The sequence below is a fragment of the Lutra lutra genome, chromosome X (genome assembly GCF_902655055.1).
Source record: "Lutra lutra chromosome X, mLutLut1.2, whole genome shotgun sequence".
In the NCBI taxonomy this organism is placed as follows: domain Eukaryota; kingdom Metazoa; phylum Chordata; class Mammalia; order Carnivora; family Mustelidae; genus Lutra; species Lutra lutra.
The window spans coordinates 46,332,018-46,358,841 of NC_062296.1; the positions used below are offsets into that span (position 1 = coordinate 46,332,018).

Consider the following 26,824-nt stretch of genomic DNA (forward strand, 5'->3'; position numbering starts at 1 on the left):
GAAATGTTGTCATGTCAGGAAGGAAGAAGGGGTATTTGCCCAGGAAAAATGTGACTCCATGTTTGTGTTCTTCATTGTGAGACAGTGCTTATAGTAACATTGCAGTTCCTTTGCCTTTGCCACTAGCTGACAGTTTGCAGCTATGACTCCAAAAATATAATCATCCCTCATCTCTCTCATATTAGGATTTCCAAAACAATTTCAATCAAGGCTATTTGACTTCACCTAAAACCATGTTCCTTCTGATATGTTCTTATTATTGAGGATGTATAAACTGTATACAGATATATGTAGTAAACACAGAACATAGCTTAAAATGGATTTGGAACCTCATTTAACCAGTGAATACAAGCTGTTAGTGTTTATAGTAATTTTTTATTTACTTTGATAAATTTCAAACTTAAGAATTAAAAGAACAGCATAAAGAACTCATATATACCCTTTACTGCAGATGTCGGGCTCCTTTCCTAACAACAAGGACATTCTTTTTCATAATCATAGTACAGAGATCAAAATCAAGAAACTGACATTGCTGTGATACTGTTACCTAACCTTTTTTCTATATTCTAGTTTCCTCAGTTGTTTCCATAATACTCTTTATAGCTATTTTTTCTCTTGTTCAAAATTATGCTTTGTATTTAGTTGTTGTATCTCTTTTCATCTTGGTTCCTCAAGCTATTCATTTTTCAAGATTTGTATTCCAAGTTTACTGTGGGGTGACTGTGTTCTCTAATTCCAGGTTCTTCCTGTTTCCTGTCTGGGCTCAATTTCCCTTATGGGTTCACAGAGCTGTCTCTTCTCAGACCATGCTTCTCATTTAGACCCAATAAAGTCAAAGCAAACCAGCAGGTCTTGTCTGGTGCTCACTTCAACTTAATTACTTACCCTTCTCTTATAATAATATGCCTACTGCCTAGATTTCCACAACAGTTCTGGAATTCATTAGTATCGAAAGCCTTTCTCTTTCCCTGAGGCACTGAGTCATCTCTTAAGTATTATTAACAGTCAACTATTAACAATTAGTTCTAGTTGTTTAACATATATTTACAGTATGGTTGAACATTTGCAAGGGAGGGCTATTAGATGTCACTAGAGTATTTTTTCCCTTATTCTCCTTTACTTTTGCTCACTCAAAGACAGTTTAATTTATCAAGAAACAAAATATTCATCTGTTGAAGTAAACTTTTTTCTTATTTTTGGAAAGGTAGTATTAAGGATTATGAAGTCATATAGGTGCAGTGTATTTTAATTTTCTTACAGGTAAAGGTAGTGGTGTTTGATAAGACTGGAACGATTACCCATGGAACCCCAGTAGTGAATCAAGTAAAGGTTCTAGTGGAAAGTAACAGAATATCACGCAGTAAGATCCTGGCCATCGTGGGAACTGCTGAAAGTAACAGTGAACATCCTCTGGGAGCAGCCATAACCAAATACTGCAAGCAGGTACCATTTTTCCTTTGTTTATTAATGGAGTTGTCTTCTACAGGAATTACACAGACCAGATCCAAACTGGTGTTTGACTATGATTTACATATATAATTGGTAGGAGGCTAAAGAGTCTTGTATTTTCTCATTTTATTTTATTTTTTTTTAAATCTTAAAGCCCTAATTTTATTTTTTTTTAATTTTTTATAAACATATAATATATTTTTATTCCCAGGGGTACAGGTCTGTGAATCGCCAGGTTTACACACTTTACAGCACTCACCATAGCACATACCCTCCCCAATGTCCATGACCCCACCCCCTTTCTCCCAATCTCATTTTATTTTATAATATGTGTTAGTTTCTTCATACAGAAGAGTATAAAGATGAAAACAGAAATTAACTATAATTTTATCACACAGATAACCCCTGTTGACTAAAAAATTAAAATGTAATTCATATTTATGATAGGAAAATTCAGATAGTTCACAGTTACATAATGAAAAAAGAACGCCTCATTCCCTGCCCCATTTCATAATTCCTCTCTCCAGAGTTTACAGTGTTAATCTGTTAACAGTCTTTTAAAATATAGTGGTCTTCCCTTATCTGCAGGGTATATGGTCCAAGACCTGAGTGGACGCTTGAAACTGCAGAGCACTGAATCCTATATATACATGTTTTCTTCTATACATACATACCTATGATAAAGTTTAATTTATAAATTAGTCACAGTAAGAGATTAACAATAACTTATAATAAAATAGAATAATTATAACAACATACTGTAATAAAAGTTATGTGAATGTGGTCTCTCTCTCTCAAAATACTTGCCCTACTGTACTCACCCTTCTTGTGATGATGTGAGATGGTAAAATGCCTGTGTGATGAGATGAAATGAGATGAATGATTTAGGCATTGTGACTTGGCACTAGACTACAATTGACCTTTTTTTTTTTTTTTAAAGATTTTTATTTATTTATTAGACAGAGAGATCACAAGCAGGCAGAGAGGCAGGCAGAGAGAGAGGAGGAAGCAGGCTCCCCGCTGAGCAGAGAGCCCGATGCGGGGCTCGATCCCAGGACTCTGAGATCATGACCTGAGCCGAAGGCAGCGGCTTAACCCACTGAGCCACCCAGGCGCCCCTACAATTGACCTTTTGATGCTATGTCAGAAAGAGGATTGGCTACTTTCAGACTAGAGTTGACCTCGAGTAACCGAAACCAAGGAAATGTGAAACCGTTGATGGGGGAGGGAGGACTACTGTAGCAGCTTTAGTGAGATACAATTCGCATACTCCAAAGTTCATTATAGATTGTACAATTCAATAATTTTTAGTATAGTCCCCAAAGTTTGCATTTGTTAACCATTTTAAATGCATATCTGAACATATATGCATTTATTTCTTTTTAGACTTTATGTAGAAAGATCACAGAGTGACCAATCTTTGATACCTTGTTTTTTTTTAATTGAGTAATTTTTCCCATATTAGGACATATAGATCTGCTGCATTATGTTAATGGCTATATTATGTTCTGTATGATTTTTTTGTTTCTTACAGTGTACAGTTAATGTTCTTGTCAGCTTTTGCAAGTTTACCTTTATGTTAAATGCCTATCAGTGCAATTGCTAGATCAAAGGATATATGCAGTTAAGTTTTGATGAATTTTACCAATGCCCACATAGCAAATATTACCAATACCCACATAAAGGGTTGTACCAGTTTATACTTTCACCAAACGTTATTTGTGCTTATTTCCCCACATTCTTACTTTATTTTTTCCAGTTTAATAAATAAAAAATATTTACTCATTGATGGTTTGCTTTACATTTCCATAATTATAAATCAGGTTGAACATCTTTTCATTGGCTGTTTGAATTGCTTATTGTGTAACTTTTCTGCTTGTATCCTTTGCCTGTTTTTTTTTTTTTATGGGATTGTTTACCTTTTTTTCATTGATTTGTGTAAGTTCTTTGTAAATTATCCAATTTTACAGTTTTGATGTGGTAATTCCTATCATTGGTGTTCTTTCCTTTTTACCAATTTACTATTACTGACCTGGCTTCTTTACACCCAAACCAAACAACAGAGAGGATGAAGATATAAAGAGTCAGGAAAACAATGATGGCCACCAAAATTCTTTGGCTTACTAAGGACACAGAATCATACTAGAGAGGCACTCTGGTAACTAAAGGCCCTGTTCTTTGTTACCCTTTGCCCTGTACTGAATAGAAAATCTGACTTGACAATAGAATTAAATATTTAACTTGTAATTCTCTACTGGAAAGGGCAGAGAATATTGGTAAACTTTCCATGTTTTCTTTCTCTAAAGTTGGTATGAATTTTAGAAAGTGGGATTAAAGTAAACAATTCTGATGTTTTGTTCTAAACATTTAGAAATAACTAGGCATGTAACGTGTCTAAACATTTAGAATTAACCAGCAGTATGCTCTGATTGTGCTATTGATGACCTTGGATTATTAGAACAGCAGAAGAAATCCTTCTGTTTCTGTTTGTTAGGAGCTGGACACTGAGACCTTGGGTACCTGCGTAGATTTCCAGGTTGTGCCAGGCTGTGGTATTAGCTGTAAAGTCATCAATATTGAAGGCTTGCTACATAAGAATAACTGGAAGATAGAGGAAAATAATATTAAAAATGCATCCCTGATTCAAATTGGTGCAAGTAATGAACAGTCATCAGCTTCATCTTCCATGATTATTGATGCCCAGCTCTCAAGTAAGCTAATTTTCTTCATGGTACCAATTATGGGACAAATATTAACAGATGTCTAACTTTATAATCCTGAACTGTTAGATCAGAAGCAAAAATTGACATCATGGTTTCATTCTGTCAGATAATTTTACCATAGGCCTTCTGGTCACTTCACTTGAGTTACTCGAAAACATTTCCCAATTGTGCTCCTGTGATTCTACCATAGGGTGATGAATTCTAGTCTTAGCTGATCTTCCACATTAGTTCATCTATCTTTCTTTTATTTCTTACCACAGCTACTCTAAACCTTTTATATCTTTCATGGGCTACTGTGGCCTTCTCCCTAGTTCCCTAAGTGAATTATCAGTTTTATTTTTCACATAGAAAATTAAGGTTCTCAGGCATTTGTTCTTTCTGCTTTTTGCCCAGAATGATTCCTCTCTCAGGGGAAAAGATACCCTGCATCTTGCATAATGAATCCTCTCATCTTTGTTCTAGATCCCACCCTTTCTTGATTCTTCAGGGACCTTACTCTGTTACATCCCCTCACTTCTTTATTTTCCAGCTGTGTATACTGGCTTCTTCTCCTAAACATATAAACATTTCTTCCATCAATATCACTATAATCCCTTCTAGATTGTATCCTGTCTCTTTTTTTCCTTTATATCTAACCTTCTAGAAAGAGTAGTCTCAGTTTGCTGAATTCACTTATTCACTGTGCAGCCTTGCTTCTGCCCTGTCCATACTACTGAAACTATTTTTTTCTAAGAACATTAATGACCTTATTCAGTACTCATTCCAGTGGTTTCTTCTCAGTCTGCCTCTGGCATTTGAGATTTGAGAATATTGACCATTTTGTCTTTCAAAGCTCTTTCTTTTCTTAATTTCATGACCATTCGTTCTCTAGATTATCCTCTCACCTACCTGGCTGTTGCTTCCGGTCCTTCTCTGATTCCTCTTTTCTCCTGCTCTCAGATATTTGGTATCCCCAGGGTTTTGTTTTTTGTCTTTTTCTTCTTTTATATACTCTCTGTACAACCTCATTCATGTCTATTGGCTGTTCTGCCTTCTGTAGGCTTCTACTACCACTCTAAAATCCACATCTCTAGCCAAAGCCTGTTTTCTGAGTTTCTGGTTGGTCTATCCATCTGCCCCAGAACATAATATACCCACCTAAGTGTTCTAGCACCTCCCTACCCATTTGCACTTGAGAGTAATTTTGCTAACCTACAAATATGATTATATATAACTGTCGGACTAGTACCTTTTATTATAGTGGTTTATAACTTATTTTTGAATCATGAACCTTTGGAGGAATGTGATAAAAGTTATGCACACCCCTCAGAAAATTTTTGTTTTGGAGGTTTGCTTGTACCCTAAACCCTATCAGTGTGATTCTGTTAGGGATCCTGGCTTTGTTCACTGTCTCTTGTGGGATGAAGACCAGTCTCTCTGGACTTTGTTCCAGGTCCGTTCCCCATGATATGTCTTCTGCCTGCCTATACCACCCATTTTGTATTTTTCCACTGACCTCCATGTACTCTGTGTTCCATTCATACAGAACTACCTACAGTTCCTTTTTACATTGTGTCATTTCATGCTTATTAGATCATTTCATTTACTGTTTTCTCTGGGTAATGTTGTTGTCTCAGTGGCATCTACCTCATGGACTTATTTTCATCTTTCATCTTTCAAAACTCAGCTGACATCTCTCTTCAGCGAAGCCTTTGCTGACTGACATGTATAGGCAGATATATTTGCTCTTTTTTTAAAATCATAACTGTACTTCATCTTTGTTTTTTTGTGCTAGGTACACTGCATGATAATACTTTATTTACCTGTGTGATTCTACCAAACTATTATTTGCAAACTTCTAGTGTCAAGCATACTGACACATAGAAATTTTGTTCATTTGACACCTTTTATTAAGCTCTTTCAAGACACTAAAGAATCAGCAGTAAGCAGAAAAGATAAAGTGACTATCTATTGGAGCTTCTATTTGTGGTGGGAGAACACAAAACAGTGAGCAAATAGATAAGAAAATATAAGATGTCTGATGGAGATAGTGCTGTAGAGTAGAGGGGTATAGGGATTACCCTATTTTATATAGGGTAATCAGGGTAGGCCTCGTTGAGAAGTTGGTGCTGGAGCAAAAACCTGAGAAGGGGGAGGGATAAAGCTATGTGAATATCTGTGACAAGAGCATTCCAGGTAGGAGGGATATTAATTACCCAAGCCTAGTTTGAGAAACAGCAAGGAGAACAGTATGCCTAGGGCAGAGTAAATGAGTGGCAAGGGGGTAAGAGACGAGGTTAGAGAGTAGTACAGGACTAGATTAAGGTCATTAAAGAATTTTGGCTTTTACCCTTGAGACAGGAAGCCATCGAAGAGTTTTGTGTATAGGAGTGACGGAATCCAACCTGTAAGTATTACCCTGGCTGCTCTGATAAAAATGCACTGTTGAAGGAATGGGGAGGGGAGGACAGAAGCAGGGAGATGAGTTAGTAGGTTGTCGCCATAATCCAGGTGAAAGATAAGAGTGGTTTAGACCAATGTGGTAACAGTGGAGGTCATAAGAAGTGGTCAAAATCTGAATGTGTTTTGAAGGGAGAGCTGGCTGACAAATTTTCTCACAGATTGGGTATGGGGTATGAGAGAAACAGGAGTCAAGAATTATGCCAAGGTTTGTGGCCTAAATGTTTATTTTAGAAGGATGAAGTTACCATTTAAATAGAATGGGGAAGACCATTGGAAGAGCCATATTGAAGAGAACTCCCCAGGAGATCAGTTTTTTACATGTAAAATTTGAGTGCCTACTAGATATTCAAGTGGAGTTGCCATGTAAATGGACATAACAAGTAGGCAGTTAGCTGCACAAGTCTGGAGTTCAAGGAAACAGAGTGGGTTGGAGATGTAGATTTGTGAGTCAACCACCTATAGATCTGTGCCTTCCAATATGATAGCCATTCAGTACATGTGACTACTGAAGCTTAAATTACTTAAACTTAATTTAAAATTCAGGACTGCCTGGTTAGCTCAGTCAGAAAAGCATGTGACTCTTTTTTTTTAAAATTGTATTTATTTATTTGACAGACAGAGATCACAAGTAGGCAGAGAGGCAGGCAGAGAGAGAGGAGGAAGCAGGCTCCCTGCTGAGCTGAGAGCCTGATGCAGGGCTCCATCCCAGGACCCTGGGATCGTGATCTGAGCTGAAGGCAGAGGCTTTAACCCACTGAGCCACCCAGGCACCCCGAGCATGTGACTCTTGATCTTGGGGTCATGAGTTTGAGCCCCATGGTGGATGTACAGATTACTTAAAATAAATACATAAATAAACTTTAAAAAATAAATTTAATTTAAAATTCACCCCTTCAGCCATACTAGCCACCTTTCACTGCTCATATAGCCACATATTGTTAATGGCTACTGTATTAAACAGCAGATACAGAACATTTCAAAATTCTGTTGGACAAAGCTGGTATAGATTATATTTAAAGCTATGAGACTAGTTAAGATCACCAAGGAGTGAGACTAGATTGGGGGGGCAGGGAGAAAGTCTTTAAGGATTGAACCCAGCAATACAGTACGTTAAGAGATCAGGGAGATCAGCAAAGAAGACTGAGAAGTGATGAGTGAGGAGGTAACTCAAGAATTTGGTGTCCTAGAAGCCAAGGACAGAAATTATTTCAGGAAGGAGGGAGTGATCAACTGTGTTAAATGCTGCTGATAGGGCAAGTAAGATAAGGAACAAGAGTTAGCCATTAGGTTTATGAAAATAAGGGTCACTGGTATACTTCGTGAACAATTCTTTGGAGTAGTAGACACAGAAGCTTTATTGGAGTGGGTTCACAAGAGAATGGGAAGATATGACTTGGAAATAATCAAGTGAGACAACACTTCCAAGAAGTTTTACTGTGTACAGAAGCAGAAATTTGGGGCAGTAGTAAAGAGGTAAGTGAACTCAAGAGGGGTGTTTTGTTATGTTTTGCTTTGTTTTTAAAGATGAGACTATGTGCAACAGAGATAGAAAATGTGGTTATGCAGGAGGAAGAGGAGAGGTTTTTTTTTAAAGATTTTACTTATTTATTTGTCAGAGTGAGCACAGGCAGACGGAGAAGCACGCTTCCGCTGAGCAAGGAGCCCGATGTGGGACTTGATCCCAGGACGCTGGGATCATGACCTGAGCCGAAGGCAGCCGCTTAACCAACTGAGCCACCCAGGCGTCCCAGAGGAGAGAATTGTAGGAGAGATATTCTAGAATAAGCAAAGGAAGAGGGTTTACTGCCTAAGTGGAGAGGTTGGCCTTAAATAGGAGCAGGGGCGGTTTATAATAACAGGTGAGAAGCTAGATTGGTGGGTACATAGGCACAGGTAGTTGGTTAGATGTGACAGTGAGAGCTTGCAGAAGTTCTCTTCTGATTGCTTTTAATTCTTTCTGAAGTAGGAAGCAGATTCATCATCTGGCCATAGGTGAGGGTGGGAGAAGAGAAGGTATAAAATAGCCCTCTAGAAGGAATGGAAAACGAATGGACTAGGGAAGTATAGAATCGCCAGAAAACACCAAGGACCTGCATAAAGTTAGTGGTCACATGTTTAAAATGAGACATTTCTACAGTTGTATGTTTTCATCCAACCATATTAAGCTGCTGATGATGCACGATAAATATTTCAAATTTAATTCAGTTGTGTGGAAGATCAAAGAGAAAGCTTCACCAAGAAAGTATCATTTGAGTTGACTCTTGAAGAATATGATGCAGTTTGATAATTGGAGAGTAGGGGTAAGGACATTCCAGGTGGAGACAGCAACATGTGCAAAGGCCCAAAGGCATAGAAGAGCAGAGTATTTTCCTTGAAAATTTGGAAATCACTGTTGTAGGCTGTGGTCTACCAAAAATACAACATAGTGAGTGTGTAAGGTTAGACAGGAAGAACGTGCCTCACAGCATTGTTATAAATATTAAACAATCTCACTAAATGTTCTTTCTGTACTTTATTTCAGGTGCTCTTAATGCCCAGCAGTACAAAGTCCTCATTGGTAACCGGGAGTGGATGATTAGAAATGGTCTTGTTATTAATAATGATGTAGATGATTACATGATTGAGCATGAAAGAAAAGGTCGGACTGCTGTATTGGTGGCAGTTGACGGTAAGGTTTTCCCTAAGTACCCTATGACTCAATGTTGCGATCTCAGTTATTATTTTATGTATATATTTTAAAGATTTTTTTATTTATTTGATACAGAGAGAGAGACAGTGAGAGAGGGAATACAAGCAGGGGGAGTGGGAGAGGGAGAAGCAGGCTTCCCACTGAGCAGGGAGCCTGATGTTGGGCTCCATCCCAGGATCCTGAGATCATGATCTGAGCTGAAGGCAGACGCTTAACCACTGAGACACCCAGGTGCCCCTATTTTATGTATATTTTTGAGAGACTTCTGAACTTGAGGGCTTTTGAAAAGAAGCCTGAATGCAAAAAGAAAATGTTAGCAATACATAATTGTTACTGATTAATTTAGAATTCTCTTGCATTTGCCTGGCTTTGTTATTTTCCTCCATAGCCTATGCTTTTTTTTTTTAAAAGCTAATCAGTAGTTGTATGTAACACCCAGTGCTCATCACCACATGTGCTGTCCTGAATATCTATCACCCAGTGTTATAAGCAGCTAATGAATCGTTGAACACTACATCAAAAACTAATGATGTACTGTATGTTGGCTAATTGAAGATAACAGTAAAAAATAAATAAAAATAAATAAAGGTTTTGTTTTTAGTGATTACACCCCCCCCCAAAATAAAAAAAGCAAATCAAGGATTTTTTTAAAACCTAAAAATAACAAAACATTAAAGGAATAGGCAAGGGCGCCTGGGTGGCTCAGTGGGTTAGGCCTCTGCCTTCGGCTCAGGTCATGGTCTCAGGGTCCTGGGATCGAGTCCCACATCGGGCTCTCTGCTCAGCGGGGAGCCTGCTTCCTCCTCTCTCTCTCTGCCTGCCTCTCTGCCTACTTGTGATCTCTCCCTGTCAAATAAATAAATAAAATATTTAAAAAAAAATAAAGGAATAGGCAAAATAATATCTATAATCTCATCATCCTAACTCAGTGTCAGTTTTAATTGCATGTATTCCATTTCTGTTTTTGTGTGTGTATGTATATTTATATATAAATATATATTTAATATAAAATTAAATATAATATAATTTATAATATAATATAATATTTAATATAAAATTAATATATATTTATATATTAAATATTTATAATACATAATATATTAAATTATTAAATATTTATATATAATATATTATATATTTAGTTTTATATAAAATATATACATACATATTTATATATGTATATATGTTATATACAATATATGTACAGAATTATAGGATTAGTATATATTATTTTTAAGTGGTTGTATTTTGCATATAAATTTTACCTCAATAATTTGAGTAAAAATTTAAAATCCCTGTATACCTATTATATTTTGCTCTATACATTATTTGCTATATTCATAGTATTTTCTAATTTTATTTTACTTCCGATTAATTTATTATATACTTTAACTAACTTAATAATTCCCTCATTGGAAATTTAAGCTATTCCTAATATTTCACCATTATAAATAATGCTATGATAAATATTTATGAGGTTTTAGGTGCTTTCTTTTGCTAAAGTTTTTCTTGGGTAAATTTCTAGCTGTGAGATTAACTAGTCAACATTTATAATCCTTGCTAAGCATGAAGGCAGTATCTTAACTATGATGTTTTTAGGCCCAGGAAGAAGCAAAAAATGCCATTTACTTTTGTTTTTTAAAATAAAATAACTGCTTGCAGTGATTTTTGCCCCCAGTTTAAAATGCTGGTTTTGTCTCAATCCACCCTGTTCACCTTAAAAAGAAAAGGAAAAAAAAAGTATCAGTTTTCAGTTTCATTTGCCTTTAAATGAACTAAAGTGTTTGGGAGAATTAACCAGTACTTCTCAAAGGAAAAAAAGAGTCTTTAAGTCTGCAATAAAGAGCTCTCTTTTCATTTTCCAATTACTGCTTTTATTAGTAACCCTACCTCACTCTGAAATTTTCATAACGAAACATGGAGGTTTGTTGCAGATTTTGTAGAGTACAGCCTGTGTGGCCTTGGAGACATTCTGAGTTAAGCTTAAGCCCCGAACAACTTTGCTTAACAAGATTAATTTCTTTCTCAAGTTTTAAGTTAGAATATTATTCCTGCTTTCACCATATTCCAAACTCTCTCCTTTTCTGGTGCTCCTATAATAGATGAACTGTGCGGCTTGATAGCTATTGCTGATACAGTGAAGCCGGAAGCAGAATTGGCTGTCCGTATTTTGCAGTCTATGGGCTTAGAAGTAGTTCTGATGACTGGAGACAACAGTAAAACAGCTCGATCTATTGCTTCTCAGGTAATTGGTTTACTTAGTTGTTGGGGTGTGGGGAGGGTCTGTGGTAACTTCTGATTTTTTTAAAAGATTTTATTTATTTATTTGAGAGGGAGAGAGAGAATGAGAGAGCAAGAGAGCATGAGAGGAGACAGGTCAGCAGGAGAAGCAGACTCCCTGCTGAGCAGGGAGCCCAATGTAGGACTTGATCCCGGGACTCCAGGATCATGTACCAAGCCGAAGGCACTCATTTAACCAACTGAGCCACCCAGGTGCCCATTTTAAAATTTTTTTTTCTTTTAAGATTTTATTTATTTATTTGAGAGAGAGAGAAAGAATGAGAGAGACTTCTAATTCCTCATATACATTTTGTTTCTTGCTTTCAAGTGCTAAAGATTCATATTACCTATTATGTTCCTTATCACTGAATATTGATATCTGGTTCTTTCAAGAACAGTTGGCATGCTGTGTTAGAAGGCATTTGGGCTTTGTGTTACTGTTAACAACCAAAAAACCATTTACTTACTTCATGAAATGCTTCTGTGACACCATATACTAGTCTTTGTTGATACTTCCTTTGAAATGTTGCTCCGATTCTTTACCAGTGCTGCCAGCCTAAGTCGGGCACTCAGGCGCCCAATCTCTCTTGCCTAAATTACAGCAAGAGCTCCAGGCACTTCCCTCCCTAGTCCATCCTGAACATCACTGGTGGAACCATCGCCTAATGTACCACTTTGACATATTTTTCTGCTCCTGACCCCCATGATTGCCTTACCTACAAAACTTTTCTCATATCGGTCTTTTCTACTTCAGAATGCCTCCTCCCTCTTCTATTAAATAACACGAGTGATGTATGAGTAAATTCTTATATAAAAATGCAGAAGGATATAAAGTAAAAAGTTGAAGTCACCTTTTCCCCAAGCTCCCTGTCTAGTCCTATCCCCAATTTTTCATAGGCATGTGTGTTCATACACAAATGTAGAGTTCTGGTATTTTTCAACATAAATTACATCACTTTTATAAAGATTGCTCATTCAGTAGTTTGCTTTTTATTTTTTATTTATTGTATTTTGTTTTTTAAAGATTTTATTTATTTGAGAGAGAGAGCACAAGCAAGGGGGAGGGCACAGGCAGAGGGAGCAGCAGACTCCCTGCTAAGCAGGGACCCCGATACAGGACTCGATCCCAGGACCCCTAGGATCATGACCTGCGCCAAAGGCAGACGCTTAACTGACTGAGCCACCTAGGAGCCCCAGCAGTTTGCTTTTTATACATAATAACATATATGCCTTTGTCCATATCTGAACATAGAAAATTATGTTAGCCTTTGAACATTACTACATGGAATTCTATGGTATGGATGTATCATAATTTACTTAAACATTCTTCTAAAGATGGGTATTTAGGTGGTTTTGAAGGTTTTGTTACAAACAGGCAGTGATGTAAATCTTTGGACATACAAATCTTTTTTGGGGGGGCTGGTTTTCAAAGACCTTTCATTTTTCATTTTTTATTTATTTTTTTTTAAATTTTATTTTAGTTCCAGTATAGTTAACATACAGTGTTATATTAGACTCAGGTCTACAACACAGTGATTCAACAGTTTTATACATTACTCAGCACTCATCATGGTAAGTGTACTGTTAATCCCCTTCACGTATTTTATTCATCCTCCCACCTAACTCTTCATTAGTAACCATCAGTTTGTTAGCTATAGTTCAAGAGTCTGGTTTTTGGCTTGTCTCTCTGTCTTCTTTTGTTTGTTTGTTTTGTTTCTTAAATTCCACATATGAATGAAATCATATGGTATTCGTCTTACTCTGACTTATTTCCCTTAGCATTATACCCTCTATATCCATCCATGTTGTTTTAAATGGCAAGATTTCATTCTTTTTATGGCTGAGTAATATTCCATTGTATAAATATACTACATTATATATATACACACACAAACACACACACACACACACATTATCCGTTCATCTATCAATGGACACTTGTACTGCTTCCATATCTTGGCTATTGTAAATAACATTACAGTAAACACAGCAGTGCATATATTTTTTTGAATTAGTGTTTTCATATTCTTCGTGTGAATACCTAGTAATGGAATTACTGGATCATATAGTAACTCTATTTCTAACTATTTGAAGAACCTCCATGCTGTTTTTCAGAGTGGCTGCACCAGTTTGCATTCCCACCAACAGTGTAAGAGCGTTCCCCTTTTTCCACGTCCTTGCTAGCATCTGTTTCTTGAACTTTTGATTTTAGCCATTCTGACAGGTATGAGATGATATCTCATTATGGTTTTGATTTGCATTTCCCTCATGATGAGTAATGTTGAACATCTTTTCACGTGTCTGGTGGCCTATCTGTATATCATCTTTGGAGAAATGTCTGTTCATGTCTTCTGCCCATTTTATTATTGGATTATTTGTTTTCTGGGTGTTAAATTTGGTAAGTTCTTTATATATTTTGGATACCAACCCTTTATCAGCTGTGTTATAGGCAAATGCCTTCTCCCATTCTGTAAGTTGTTTTTTAGTTTTGTTGATTGTTTGCTGTGCAGAAGCTTTTGTATTTTGATGTTATCCCAATAGTTTATTTTTGCTTTTGTTTCCCTTGCCTCAGCAGACCTATCTAGAGAGATGTTGCTATGCCCAAAGTTAGAAAAATTACTGCCTGTGTTCTCTGCTGGGAGTTTTATGGTTTCCTGTCTCACATTTAGTTCTTTAATCCATTTTGAGTTTATTTTATTTTAGTGTAAGAAAGTGGTCCAGTTTCATTCTTTTATACATAACTGTTCAGTTTTTCTAACACCATTTGTTGAAGAGACTTTTTCTATGGCATAGTCTCACCTCTTTTTTTCAAAGACTAATTGGCCATATAATCCTGGGGTTTTTTTTTTTTTTTTTGGACTCCATTCTGTTCCATTGATCTGTATTTCTGTTTTTGTGCCAGTACCATACTTTTGATTACCACAGCTTGGTAGTATATAGCTTGAAATCTGGGATTGTGATACCTCCAGTTTTGTTCTTTTTCAAGACTGCTTTGGCTATTCAGTGTGTTTTGTGGTTCCATACAAATGTTAAGATTATTTGTTCCAGTTCTGTGAAAAATGCTGTTGGTATGTTGATAGTGACTGCATTAAATCTGTATATTGCTTTGGGTTGTATGGACATTTTAACACCTGTTCTTCCAATCCAGGAGCATGGAGTATCTTCCCATTTGTTTGTGTCATCTTCGATGGCTTTCATTGGTATTTTATAGTTTTCAGAGTACTAATCTTTCAGCTCTGTGGTTAAACTTATTCCTACGTATTTCATTATTTCTGGTATAATTGTAAATGCTATTGTTTTCTTAATTTCTCTTTCTACTACTTCATAATTAGTATTTAGAAATGCAGTGAATTTCCGTATATTGATTTTGTATCCTATGACTTTACTGAATTCCCTTATCAGTTCTAGTAGTTTCTCGGTGAAGTCCTTAGGCCTTTGTATGTATAGTATGTCATCTACAGGTAGTCAAAGTTTTACTTCTTCCTCACCAATTTGGATGCCTTTTCTTTCTTTTTTTAAGGATTTTTTAATTTATTGGGTGTAAGTAAGGGGCAGAGGGAGAGGGAGAAGCCGACTCCCCGCTAAGCAAGGAACACAGTGCAGGGCTCTACCCCAGGACCCTGGGATCATGACCTGAGCTGAAGGCAGATGCTTAACCGACTGAGCCACCCATGTGCCCCAGATGCCTTTTATTTCTTCTTGTTATCTGCTGTGGCTATGATATCCAATACTATGTTAACTAAAAGTGGTGAGTGGACATCCTTGTTCTGTTCCTGACCTTAGGGGAAAAGATTGCCGTTTTTCACCATTGAAGATGATGTTTACTGTGGGTCCTCTAGTCTCCTGTTTATTCTCTCTAGCATATTTTTAATTTCAGCTGTTGAGTTCTTCAGCTCCATTTGCTTCTTTTTTGTGTTTTCTGTCTCTTTGTTGATGGTCACCCTGAAGTCTCCACTGTTTTCTTAAGTCCAGTGAGTATCCTTATGACCATCACTTTGGGTTATGTATCAGGTATATTATTTATTTTCATTTCTTCTAGCTCTCTTGCTGTGATTTTGCCCTGTTCTTTCATTTGGGCAATAGTCCTCTGTCTCCTCATTCCAACTTTCTTTTTTGAGTCTATGTGTTAGAAAAGTCACCTACATCTCCTGCACTTGAAACTGATGTCCTTATGAAGAAAAGCTCATTTAGTACCCTGCAGTGCAGTATGCCCCTCCTCCCCCTGTTCACTAGATTCTGGCACTTCATGGGTGTCTCCTATCCGTATTGCGTGCACCAGACTATTTTGGCTGAGCCACTTTTGCCTTTTGTCCAGTTGTCTACAACGTCTCTTTTTGCTTTTTGGTAGCAAGATTTAGTCCCCGTGGCATTAGTGGGCCAGTCTGGGGCTGCCTTGACATGAGTTGAGTCAGACCAGTTTTTTGCCAGAGATGTGCTAGCACCAACCTATAGGGTGTTCTCCCCGTGTTGTCCCCTGAGAAGCTTGCTTTGGTGGGTAGAGCCTGCCACCAGACCCCATATCGACCTCCAGCACACTGCTGGGCCCCCAGTTAGTCTTGGGTGTGTGATTGTCTTCCCCTCTGCCTGGGGCCAGAGCTACGTTGGTAAGGTTCTGACCCCTTTCAGGGCTGCTTATGCACTGCCAGGCTGTGGCACTGCTCTGGAAGGGCTCCGCCAAGGGCATGCTAGAGGGGGCAGGTCTATGGGAGAGAGTGTGGGCAGGGTGTGGGGTTCCAGCAGGGTCTGCACTAGCCTGCTGTGGGAAGGTACCTGTAGCCACTAGGGAAAACTGCTGTCGGAGGGGGTGGATCTTCAGGATTGTCTGGCAGCAGGGCACACTGTTGGTAATCTATGTGGAGAGAGTTGGCACTGGGCTAGTTACCACAGGCGTTGGGGTATCTTGGCTGGGGGCAGGGGAGGGAAATGCTGCCTACCAGGTCTTTTGTTCTTGGAGCAGTCTCTCAAAGATACCTGCCCCTACTGCACACACTCTGAGATTAGTAAACAAATCTCTGTCCTGTATACCCCAGGCATTTTTCAAACTGCTGTTTCTATGCTGTTGAAGCTGTTGTGCTGTCTGCATGGGGTGGCCGTGGGGAGCGGGGGGGGGGGGGGGCGGCTCAGATTCTTATTGCCATCTGGCTCTCCCAGAGCTGAACTAGCTGATTTTTGAAGTGCCAGGTGCTAAGCCCCACTGATTGTAAGAACTTGCAAAGCCAGGCCCCTCTGGTTCTCAAAGCCAACCTCTGCGGGGACTTGCCTTCCCTCTGCAGGCCCCTGTACCTGGGGCACCCACTGTAGGGGTCTATTCCTCTCCCCTCCCAGGCCCACTACACTCTTCCCTCTCACAGACTGTCCCATGAGTCCACCCGGCTCCAGACCTTATCTCCCCCTCCACACCTTCCTCAACATGGCCTCTTCTCTATACCTAACTGTGGAGAGTCTGTTCCACCAGTCCTTAGACCATTCTCTGAGCCATTCATATTGATGTGGGTGCATCCAGTTGTGTCTATGGGACAAGGTGAGCCCAGGATCCCCCCACTTTGCCATCTTCCCTGGAAGTATAAATATGTATAATATATATATGTATAATATATGTATAAAATATGTATAAATATGTATATAAATATGTATAAAATATATATGTATAATATTTATATATATATATATAAAATATATATAATATAAATATGTATAAATATGTATAAATATGTCCAGAATATGGCTGGAAGTGGAACTGTGCAATCAAATGATGTGTGCACTTTGATAGATCCTACCAAATGCCTTCCAAAAAGACAATAACAGTTTACACAACCACCAAGAATATATAAGAGAGCTCACTTCTCCATATCCTTCCTATCACTGGATATTATCAATTTTTGAAATTTTGGACCTCTGGTGGGTGGAAAATGATGGTCATCATTGCTGTGTTATATTTAAGGGACCAGTAATGTTTCTTCAAATGAATTGAGTTTATTTTTCTCCCTATAGGTTGGCATTACAAAGGTGTTCGCTGAAGTTCTCCCTTCTCATAAGGTTGCTAAGGTGAAGCAACTTCAGGAGGAGGGGAAACGGGTTGCAATGGTAGGAGATGGAATCAATGACTCTCCAGCTCTGGCAATGGCTAATGTTGGGATTGCCATTGGCACAGGTACAGATGTAGCCATTGAAGCAGCTGATGTGGTTTTGATAAGGGTAAGTCCTGTGGCCTGAACCTTGAGGTCTGTGATAATGGTACACATGGTCAGGGATAGTGTTGTAAAGTATTTCAAGTAGAACATTCTTTTCCTTCTAATTCCTGTCCTCCTAGCCTTTGAGACTAGGAGAATTCAGGATGGGAGTATGAGAAGGAATACTAATTACTTCCAGATTTTCTCAATCAAGTGAAGCAGATGAGAATGACGAGCTTCTAAAGGAAAGAATAAGATTGGGGGATATACTTATAATAAAACTATCTTCAACAAACCCTTGCTGAGATTGTTTTATGTGTGGTAACCTACATAGCAACATATAACCCAAAAAGTGTTTTTAGATCCCTGAGAAAAATTCCTGGAAAAGCATCTTCCAAAGCTGACTGAAATTTTTAGCAATATTTGAAATTTATAGTTAATTCATATTACCCACCCTAAGGTACACATGATCTTCAAAATCGCAGTGTCAAATATAAAGTATTCATTAATTTAGAGTCTCTCACTAATATTACAAATATTTCTGTTCTCAGAATGATCTTCTGGATGTAGTGGCAAGTATTGACTTATCAAGGAAGACAGTCAAGAGGATTCGGATAAATTTTATTTTCGCTCTGATTTATAATCTAGTTGGAATTCCCATAGCTGCTGGTATGTGACTATTAGCTAGTGTTACTTTCTCCTCTGAAGTCATTAGAGACCTATCATATTGGAAGGTTTAGTCTTATTAGCTTTGAGCTCAGTTTTTATATGTAGCTTGCTGGTGTGGTGAAAGGTAATATTAAAATCAGTAATTGTAATTTTGAGCAATGTTCATTATAGCATAAAATGTATATGCATTCTGATAGGTTTATTTTAATTTATTTTCCCCTCCAACTTTATATTTTGAAAAATTTCAAAGCTATACATAACCAGGGTCAAAGATACAATGAAAACCTATACAATCTTCATTTAAGTTAACCAATGAGTAGTACTTTCCCACATTGTTTCATCTCTTTCTCCATATGCTCTCACATTTATATTTGTTTTTATTTATTTATTTATCTTTTGCTGAAGAGAACAAATTTACTTTTAAAGATTTATTTATTTATTTGAGAGAGAGAGAGAGAGAGAGAAAGTTAGCATGAGCAGGGGGAGGAGCACAGGGAGAGAGAATCTACAGCTGACTTCCTGCTGAGCAGGGAGCCCAATGCAGGACTCAATCTCAGTGAGATCATGACCTGAGCCAGAATCAAGAGTCAGATGCTTAGCCAACTGAGCCACTCAGGTGCCCCAAGAACAAATTTACTTTTAATCTCACTACCCAAACACAAGTACTGTTAACATTTTAGTGTATTTACTTCCAGTCTTTTTTTACTTTGCATCAGTTTTTCTGTCTTGTTACATAGTTATAATTATAGCATGCAGAGAATGTTTGGCTCTTCACTTAAAATTCTAATAGCCAACAGGGTTTATTTTTTAAGTTTGTGTACCAGGAGAGAGAGACAGGGAGAGACGGAGAAAGAGGGAAGAGGTGGGGGAAGGGAGAGAGCGAGAGGAAAAAAGCAGGGGAGAAGGAGGGAGATTGATGGATTGAGTAAAGGAATATGACCAAGCAAAAGCAATTTAGAATTTTTAAACAAACATTTGATAATGTCTTGTACTTAGAGACTTTGTGGGAGTTAGTAATAAATTGTATTTTTTTTTAGAGAAGGAGAGTGCAGGGGGAGGGGCAGAGGGAGAGGGAGAGAGAGAATCTTAAGCAGGCTCCACACCTGCTCAGAGTCCAGTGCTGGACTTGAGCTTATGACCCTGAGACCAACCCTGAGATCATGACCTGAGCCGAAAGCAAGAGTTGGATGCTTAACAAACTGAGCTACCCAGGCACCCCAAAAATTAGTAATAGGAGAGTTATCACTTTTTTCTTGTTATCTCTGATTTGAGAGCCAAAGAAGGACATGAAATGATGTAAGAACAATTACAAACCTGTTTATAAACAAGAACACAAAATGCTGAGGAAACAAAAAATGAACAATCAAAATCCAGAAAGATTAATTCATAGAGCAAGTGATTTTTAAAAAATTATGTAAGTAGTTTGGGGGTAGAGTCTTTTGGGTTTTCCATATAAAGAACCATGTCATCTGCGAAGAGAGAGAGTTTGACTTCTTCATTGTCAATTTGGATACCTTTTATTTCTCTTTGTTGTTTGATTGCTGTTGCTAGGACTTCTAATACTATGTTGAACAAGAGTGGTGAGAGTGGGCATCCTTGTCGTGTTCCTGATCTCAATGGGAAGGCTGCAAGCTTTTTCCCATTGAGGATGATATTTGCTGTGGGTCTTTCATAGATAGATTTTCTGAAGTTGAGGAATGTTCCCTCTATCCCTATACTTTGAAGCGTTTTCATCAGGAACAGATGCTGGATTTTGTCAAATGCTTTTTCTGCATCAATTGAGAGGACCATGTGGTTCTTCTCTCTTCTCTTACTGATTTGTTCTACAACATTGATTGATTTGCGAATGTTGAACCATTCTTGTAACCAAGGGATGAATCCCACTTGGTCATGGTGGATAATCTTTTTAATGTGCCATTGGATCCTGTTTGCTAGGATCTTGTTGAGAATCTTAGCATCCATATTCATCAGTGATATTGGTCTGAAATTCTCCTTTTTGGTAGGGTCTTTGCCTGGTTTGGGGATCAGGGTAATGCTGGCTTCATAGAAACAGTCTGGAAGTTTTCCTTCTGCTCCAATTTTTTGAAACAGCTTCAAGAGAATAGGTGTTATTTCTTCTTTGAAAGTTTGGTAGAATTCCCCAAAGGAATCCATCAGGTCCTGGACTTTTGTTTTTTGGGAGGTTTTTGATCACTGCTTCAATCCTGTTACTAGATATCAGTCTATTCAGGTTGTTAATTTCTTCCTGATTCAATTTTGGGAGTTTATAGTTTTCCAGGAATGCATCCATTTCATCTAGGTTGCTTAGCTTATTGGCATATAACTGTTGATAATAACTTTTGATGATTGTTTCTACTTCCTTGGTGTTAGTTGTGATCTCTCCCTTTTCATTCATAATTTTATTAATTTGGGCTTTCATCATCACTAGCCATCAGGGAGATTCAAATTAAAACCACGCTGAGATACCACCTTACACCAGTTAGAATGGCCAAAATTAGCAAGACAGGAAACAACATGTTTTGGAGAGGATGTGGAGAAAGGGGAACCCTCTTACACTGTTGGTGGGAATGCAAGTTGGTGCAGCCTCTTTGGAGAACAGTGTGGAGATTCCTCAAGAAATTAAAAATAGAGCTTCCCTATGACCCTGCAATTGCACTACTGGGTATTTACCCCAAAGATACAGACGTAGTGAAAAGAAGGGCCATCTGTACCCCAGTGTTTATAGCAGCAATGGTCACGGTTGCCAAACTGTGGAAAGAACCAAGATGCCCTTCAACGGATGAATGGATAAGGAAGATGTGGTCCATATACACTATGGAGTATAATGCCTCCATCAGAAAGGATGAACACCCAACTTTTGTGTCAACATGGAGGGACTGGAAGAGATTATGCTGAGTGAAATAAGTCAAGCAGAGAGATCAGTTATCATATGGTTTCACTTATTTGTGGAGCATAACAAATAACATGGAGGACATAGGGAGATGGAGAGGAGAAGGGAGTTGAGGGAAATTGGAAGGGAGGTGAACCATGAGAGACTATGGACCCTGAAAAACAATCTGAGGGTTTTGAAGGGGCGGGGGGTGGGAGGTTGGGGGAGTCAGGTGGTAGGTATTATGGAGGGCACGTATTGCATGGAGCACTGGGTATGGTGCAAAAACAATGAATACTGTTACGCTGAAAAGAAATTTAAAAAATTATGTAAGTAGGGGCAGAGTGGAAAAAATTATGCAAGTAATATATGATCACTGTAGAAAAAAGAAAACTAGATAAGCACATAAAAAGTTATAAGTACTGTAAGTCTATCTTATCCCTGTCATATAAGCCAAATGTTCAAATGTCTGTCAAATTCATATGCTATTCATTCACTCTTGGTGGGATTATATGGTGCAAGGCACTCTGGAGAACTGAGGAATATCCACCTAAAGTTGAAGATGTGCCCATGTCATAATCTAGTTTCATCTCTAGGTATGACCCTAGAGAAGTTCTCAAACATGTGCACAGGGAGACACGTACAAGAATGTTCACAATAGTACTCTATCCTCCTATTGGTGGAGACTTATGTCGCTGCCAATTTTTCCACATAGAAAGTACTGAATAAATATCAAACAAGGAAATGATGTGTATGTATGTATTAGAAACACATTAATAATCTGTTTAATGCTCTTTGCTCTAACTAATCCACACTTGTTTCCTAGGAGTTTTTATGCCCATTGGTTTGGTTTTGCAGCCCTGGATGGGATCTGCTGCAATGGCTGCTTCATCTGTTTCAGTAGTACTTTCCTCTCTCTTCCTTAAACTGTAAGTATGATGGCTCACTCATGTTTGTATTTTTTATTCCCTTAATCATCCACAGTCAGTCTTGGTAGGTCTCATTCTTATAGGATGGGCCCCAACTGTTCTTAATAATAAATGTTAGCTATGTGATTATCATCTTATGTAGTCTCTACCTAGCCACTACAGCACTGAGTGGGGTAAAATGTAGTACATTGGCTCTGAGAAGTAGAATTTCTCACCATGTGACTCTATACAATTTTAGGGGGGTGAATTTCCTAGCAGGAACCACCTTTGTAGATTTCATACCAGGCAAATAGATTTGCAGGTTTGACTGTAACAAGTGTCTAGTTCACATTTGCTTATTTCATACTAGTGTATTTTGCATGTGTTCAGTTACAGAAAACCAACTTATGAGAATTACGAACTGCATGCCCGAAGCCAGATGGGACAGAAGAGGCCTTCAGAGATCAGCGTTCATGTTGGAATAGATGACACCTTGAGAAACTCCCCTAAACTGGGTTTGCTGGACCGGATTGTTAATTACAGCAGAGCCTCCATAAATTCACTGCTGTCTGATAAACGGTCCCTCAACAGCATTGGTACCAGTGAACCTGATAAGCATTCACTTCTGGTGGGAGACAGTAGGGAAGATGATGACACCGCATTGTAACAGGCCGCACAGAGTACTACTAGCTGATGTTGTAACGTGCTGATACAGCATTAACGATATCTCCTTAACTTCTCGAAATATTGTGGAAGGACTTTCTGTTGGTCTCATGCCCTTATGTTAGGGAATATCTTTGAATTGCATTTGTCTAATAGCAAAAATATCTTTTTTTCAGAGCATTAGCTCTCAACCTAGCTTTATTTAAGGTGAATTGCCAATACTTTTTGTTTTTACTAGGAACAGATAAGGTAGGCCGGTGAGGTTTACAACAAGCCCCACAATTGAAGATTGCGGAATTGCTGCTAAAGTGACAGATGACTTTTTCTTTGACCAAAAAGAAAAGGCTCAAGAAAAAGGATACTTAAAAGTTTGAAGATCTGAGACCATGATCTTGAGGACATTCTTGAGCTCTCAGCCCTGCCAGGTTGGGGAACAAGGGCTTTTAAAACACTGTATAAAGCATCTGGTTTTAGATGGAAAACAGTAGAAACTGTTTAAAAATAGACGTGCCTTATTTATTATAGGCTTTCTTCTCCCCTGATTGTCCCTGCATCTTTGTCTTTGCAGTTGTTTTCTTAGATGCCTTAGTATGATTCTTTATTGTTGTTCTTTCCAGTGAGTTAAGTGTAGGTGATTTTTGATTGATAAAAATAACTGATAACTTTTCCAATATCATCTTCCTTTATTTATCTTGTAGCCCAAAAGACCGTAAGGGTCCAGAGGGTTCCTTGTTTCCTATCTTTCCACTGTAAAAAAAAAATGGATTGGATTCTTCTTTCATTGACACCCTAGCTCTGTACAAACCTTCAATTCACTCCTGCTGACTTTCACTATAAATTGTTCTTAATCTATCAGCCTCAGTCCAGAAACTTAAGATTTTTTTTATTAACATATATTATTTGCCCCAGGGGTACAGGTCTGTGAATCATCAGGTGTACACATTTCACAGCACTCACCATAGCCCATACCCTCCCCAATGTCCATCACCCAGCCACCCCATCTCTACCCCCACTCCCCAGCAACCCTCAGTTTGTTTTGTGAGATTAAGAGTCTCTTATGGTTTGTCTCCCTCCTGATCAAAACTTAAGATTTTGAGCCTCTTCCACAATTGACTTTTTCAAAGATTAATGTCTTACCATCTTTAACATGCACGGGTCATATGAAATTACCTGGACTCATTAAATTTGTCCTTCTTTTGGAGAGAATACAAGGACTTTAGCTGGTATATATAATTTAATATATTTTAATGATATTTTAGTATTTTAGATGACTTCTCAAAATGACTTTAAAATAATACTATTATACAAAGCAGCACTTACCAAAAAACACAATAAGTTGTAATACAGAAATGAGAATTTCCCTAGGTTGTGATACCTTTTAGTCAAATTTCTAATTTTCTCTAGTATAAAACATTTGCTCTTGCTAGTTAGCGTGGGTCGTAAATTCAGGGGCTATTCTCAGTGCCATATACATTTAGAAATCCCCTTCTGAGTGCCTAAGAGTTAACACACTGGTCAGAGATCTGGCACTTGCACCACTGTCTAAATTTCTTGTTAATTGCAAGATGGATTTCATATGCAGAACATGGAAGTGAAAATAAATAAATAAATTCCTAACATTTTGTTCCTATCACCATATGTAAAGCTGTTAGCACAATGCCTAGCACATAGGATTTACACTTAGTATTTTTTTCCCCTTGAGGTCTGTAATGAATATTAATAATCAATTTTTTTAGGGGAGAGTCTACAATCAGGTGAGAGTGGGGGATGGGTTTCTTTGTCTCCTATTTCCTTTCTCTCTTATCCTTTCATACACACACAAAAAGTTTACCACATTATTCCATTTTGTCTTTAAAGATTTGGAAAAAAACTTATTTTTATCTCCACTATCTTAAAGAGAGAACTGAAACTACTGATGAAGGTGCTATTAATCTAGAAAGGCAAAACCATCCTAATGAAATATGAATGTGTTTGTATGTCTAGGCTCTTTAAATGCCTCTGCCATCTTCCATGCTTCCGCTTTGAATTTTAATATTGGTTTTTTATTTTTAATTCTAGTGGTTCATCATACCACAACTTGTTTCTTCTAGAAGAAACAGCTAATAAGACAAATGTATAATAGACTTTTGAAAAAAGAAGCACCTCTCTTTCTTTCTCCCCTACTCTTTCTCTGTCTTTGAAACACTTGAACATAGTCAGTTACTACTTTGATTTCCATGTGTGTTTGTGAATTGTCCTTTTGGCTCCCACTTGCCAAGGGACCCACGTGTCCTAGGACAGTGAGAAGAGCAGCCTATAGTCTGGGAATAATGAAGGATCTAATTTCAACCCTTACTATTAGAACAGAAAACATGTTTAGAAAGAATCCTGTTTTAAGTATCTGTAACCATCTTTGAATTCTCTACCACAAGTCTCTTTTGTAATCCTGAACTCCCAGTTAGCTTCATAGAGCAGCTGTATTCACAGGAGAGAGAGAGAGAGAGAGAGATGATAATCAGGATTAAAAACATTGGTTTTAGTTAGTAAGTAGCTTTAAGTAACTAATGACTAGTGAGAACAAATGTTATAAATGTATATGTGTGTATGTGTATGTCTATACATACATATGTACACACACATATTTACCATATAGAAGTAAAATGGATTTATATTTGAATTTGATATTTGACTATCTGAAGATCTTTATTTGTCCTTCCTTTATCACTCTTCTATATTCACTCAGTAACCATGCTGTCAGTCTGAAGATAACAAGGATGTTTTGATATCCAGTGCTGGTTCTTACTCAACTATGGGGCACCTTTTATCTTGAATATCCAAAGATGCCTTTTGAATTTCAAAGGTTAAAACACAACTAGAGTATTTAGTGTCCTAGTCTAAAGAAGTATGGTGGTCAGTTGTGAAAATAGAGATGTTCTTAGTTTAGTATCAGCATTTTAGAGTGTTAAATTTGATGCCTTGTGAACAAAAAATTTTATATTGTGCTTTAACTTTTTAAAAGTTTATTTTTTTCTTTTTTCACATGTCTTCTTCAGAATGCTTAAAATAGCACTGTAGACAAGATGTTTCCAAAAATTTAAATGTGTGTCTCTTCTATGTACACAGCTTAAAATCAAGAATATATGTTCTTTGAGAAATTTTTTCCCATTTCTTGTGAATCTTGCTTTAAGATTATTTTACTCTATTTTGTTACTTTCTTTGGGTGAGGCATCTGGTTATTGGTTGTTTTAACAAGAATAAAAACATTCCTAGAATCACTCCCTTTGGATTTTTTGCTTGCTTATTTCTTACTTTTCTATATTTAAAAATCTTATCTTACCAAATATAGAAAATACGGATTCATGCTGAATTATTAGCTGTTTTTGACACTAAGTTTCTGTAGTCCCTCTGGAAGTTTATCTGGTGTAAATAACCAGGTAAAGCACAAAAACATGAAATCTCATTCTTCAATTAAAAGAGCTTCTATCATGGCATTGATAATAGATACCTTTTGTAGCCAAAACCAGGCGTCTCAACCATATGTTTTTAGTTAAGTGTTTAACTAATCATTGTTAAACATTGGTTGGTACCCAAAACAGGACAATGTGCAATAATTGTCTACTACAGTTAAAATATTCAGTAGTTTTTCCATAAGCATGTAATTGATCATATTTCTGCCAGGGATGTGCCTTCAATTTTATAATTATAGTATTGTAGAGAAATGTTTTTTGTCAGTGTCTCTTTTGTTAAACCATCCAACTCTTCTCTGGCAGTTGCAAACTACCCTGGTTTAGTTATTTTTTTTTTTTTTACTGTTCATCAATGATGGGGCAGGATTGGAGGCAGCATTACACATTAACTAAGAGTGGGAGAAAAGAAAACTCTGGTTTCCTTCAGTTCTATCCCACCTGCTGTATTGTTTTAGTGAGGGTGAAAAACAAAGGAAGGAATATAGTTGTCCTCAAAAGGGGTTTTGTGCTCTCTAA

The 26,824-nt window shown here is 37.5% G+C and overlaps 1 protein-coding gene across 1 annotated transcript in view; it reads left to right on the top strand.

The window, feature by feature from the left end:
- The window catches only part of ATP7A (ATPase copper transporting alpha), a 176,612-nt gene extending 150,050 nt beyond the window's left edge, over positions 1 to 26,562 (top strand). The window contains exons 16-23 of the mRNA XM_047715684.1: positions 1,261 to 1,443; positions 3,944 to 4,160; positions 9,136 to 9,282; positions 11,406 to 11,548; positions 17,575 to 17,778; positions 18,305 to 18,422; positions 22,118 to 22,220; positions 22,590 to 26,562. Coding sequence (XP_047571640.1) covers positions 1,261 to 1,443; positions 3,944 to 4,160; positions 9,136 to 9,282; positions 11,406 to 11,548; positions 17,575 to 17,778; positions 18,305 to 18,422; positions 22,118 to 22,220; positions 22,590 to 22,866 — 1,392 coding nt within the window. The 3' untranslated portion in view covers positions 22,867 to 26,562. The remainder of the gene's footprint in view (positions 1 to 1,260; positions 1,444 to 3,943; positions 4,161 to 9,135; positions 9,283 to 11,405; positions 11,549 to 17,574; positions 17,779 to 18,304; positions 18,423 to 22,117; positions 22,221 to 22,589) is intronic.
- Positions 26,563 to 26,824: the final 262 nt, after the last annotated feature.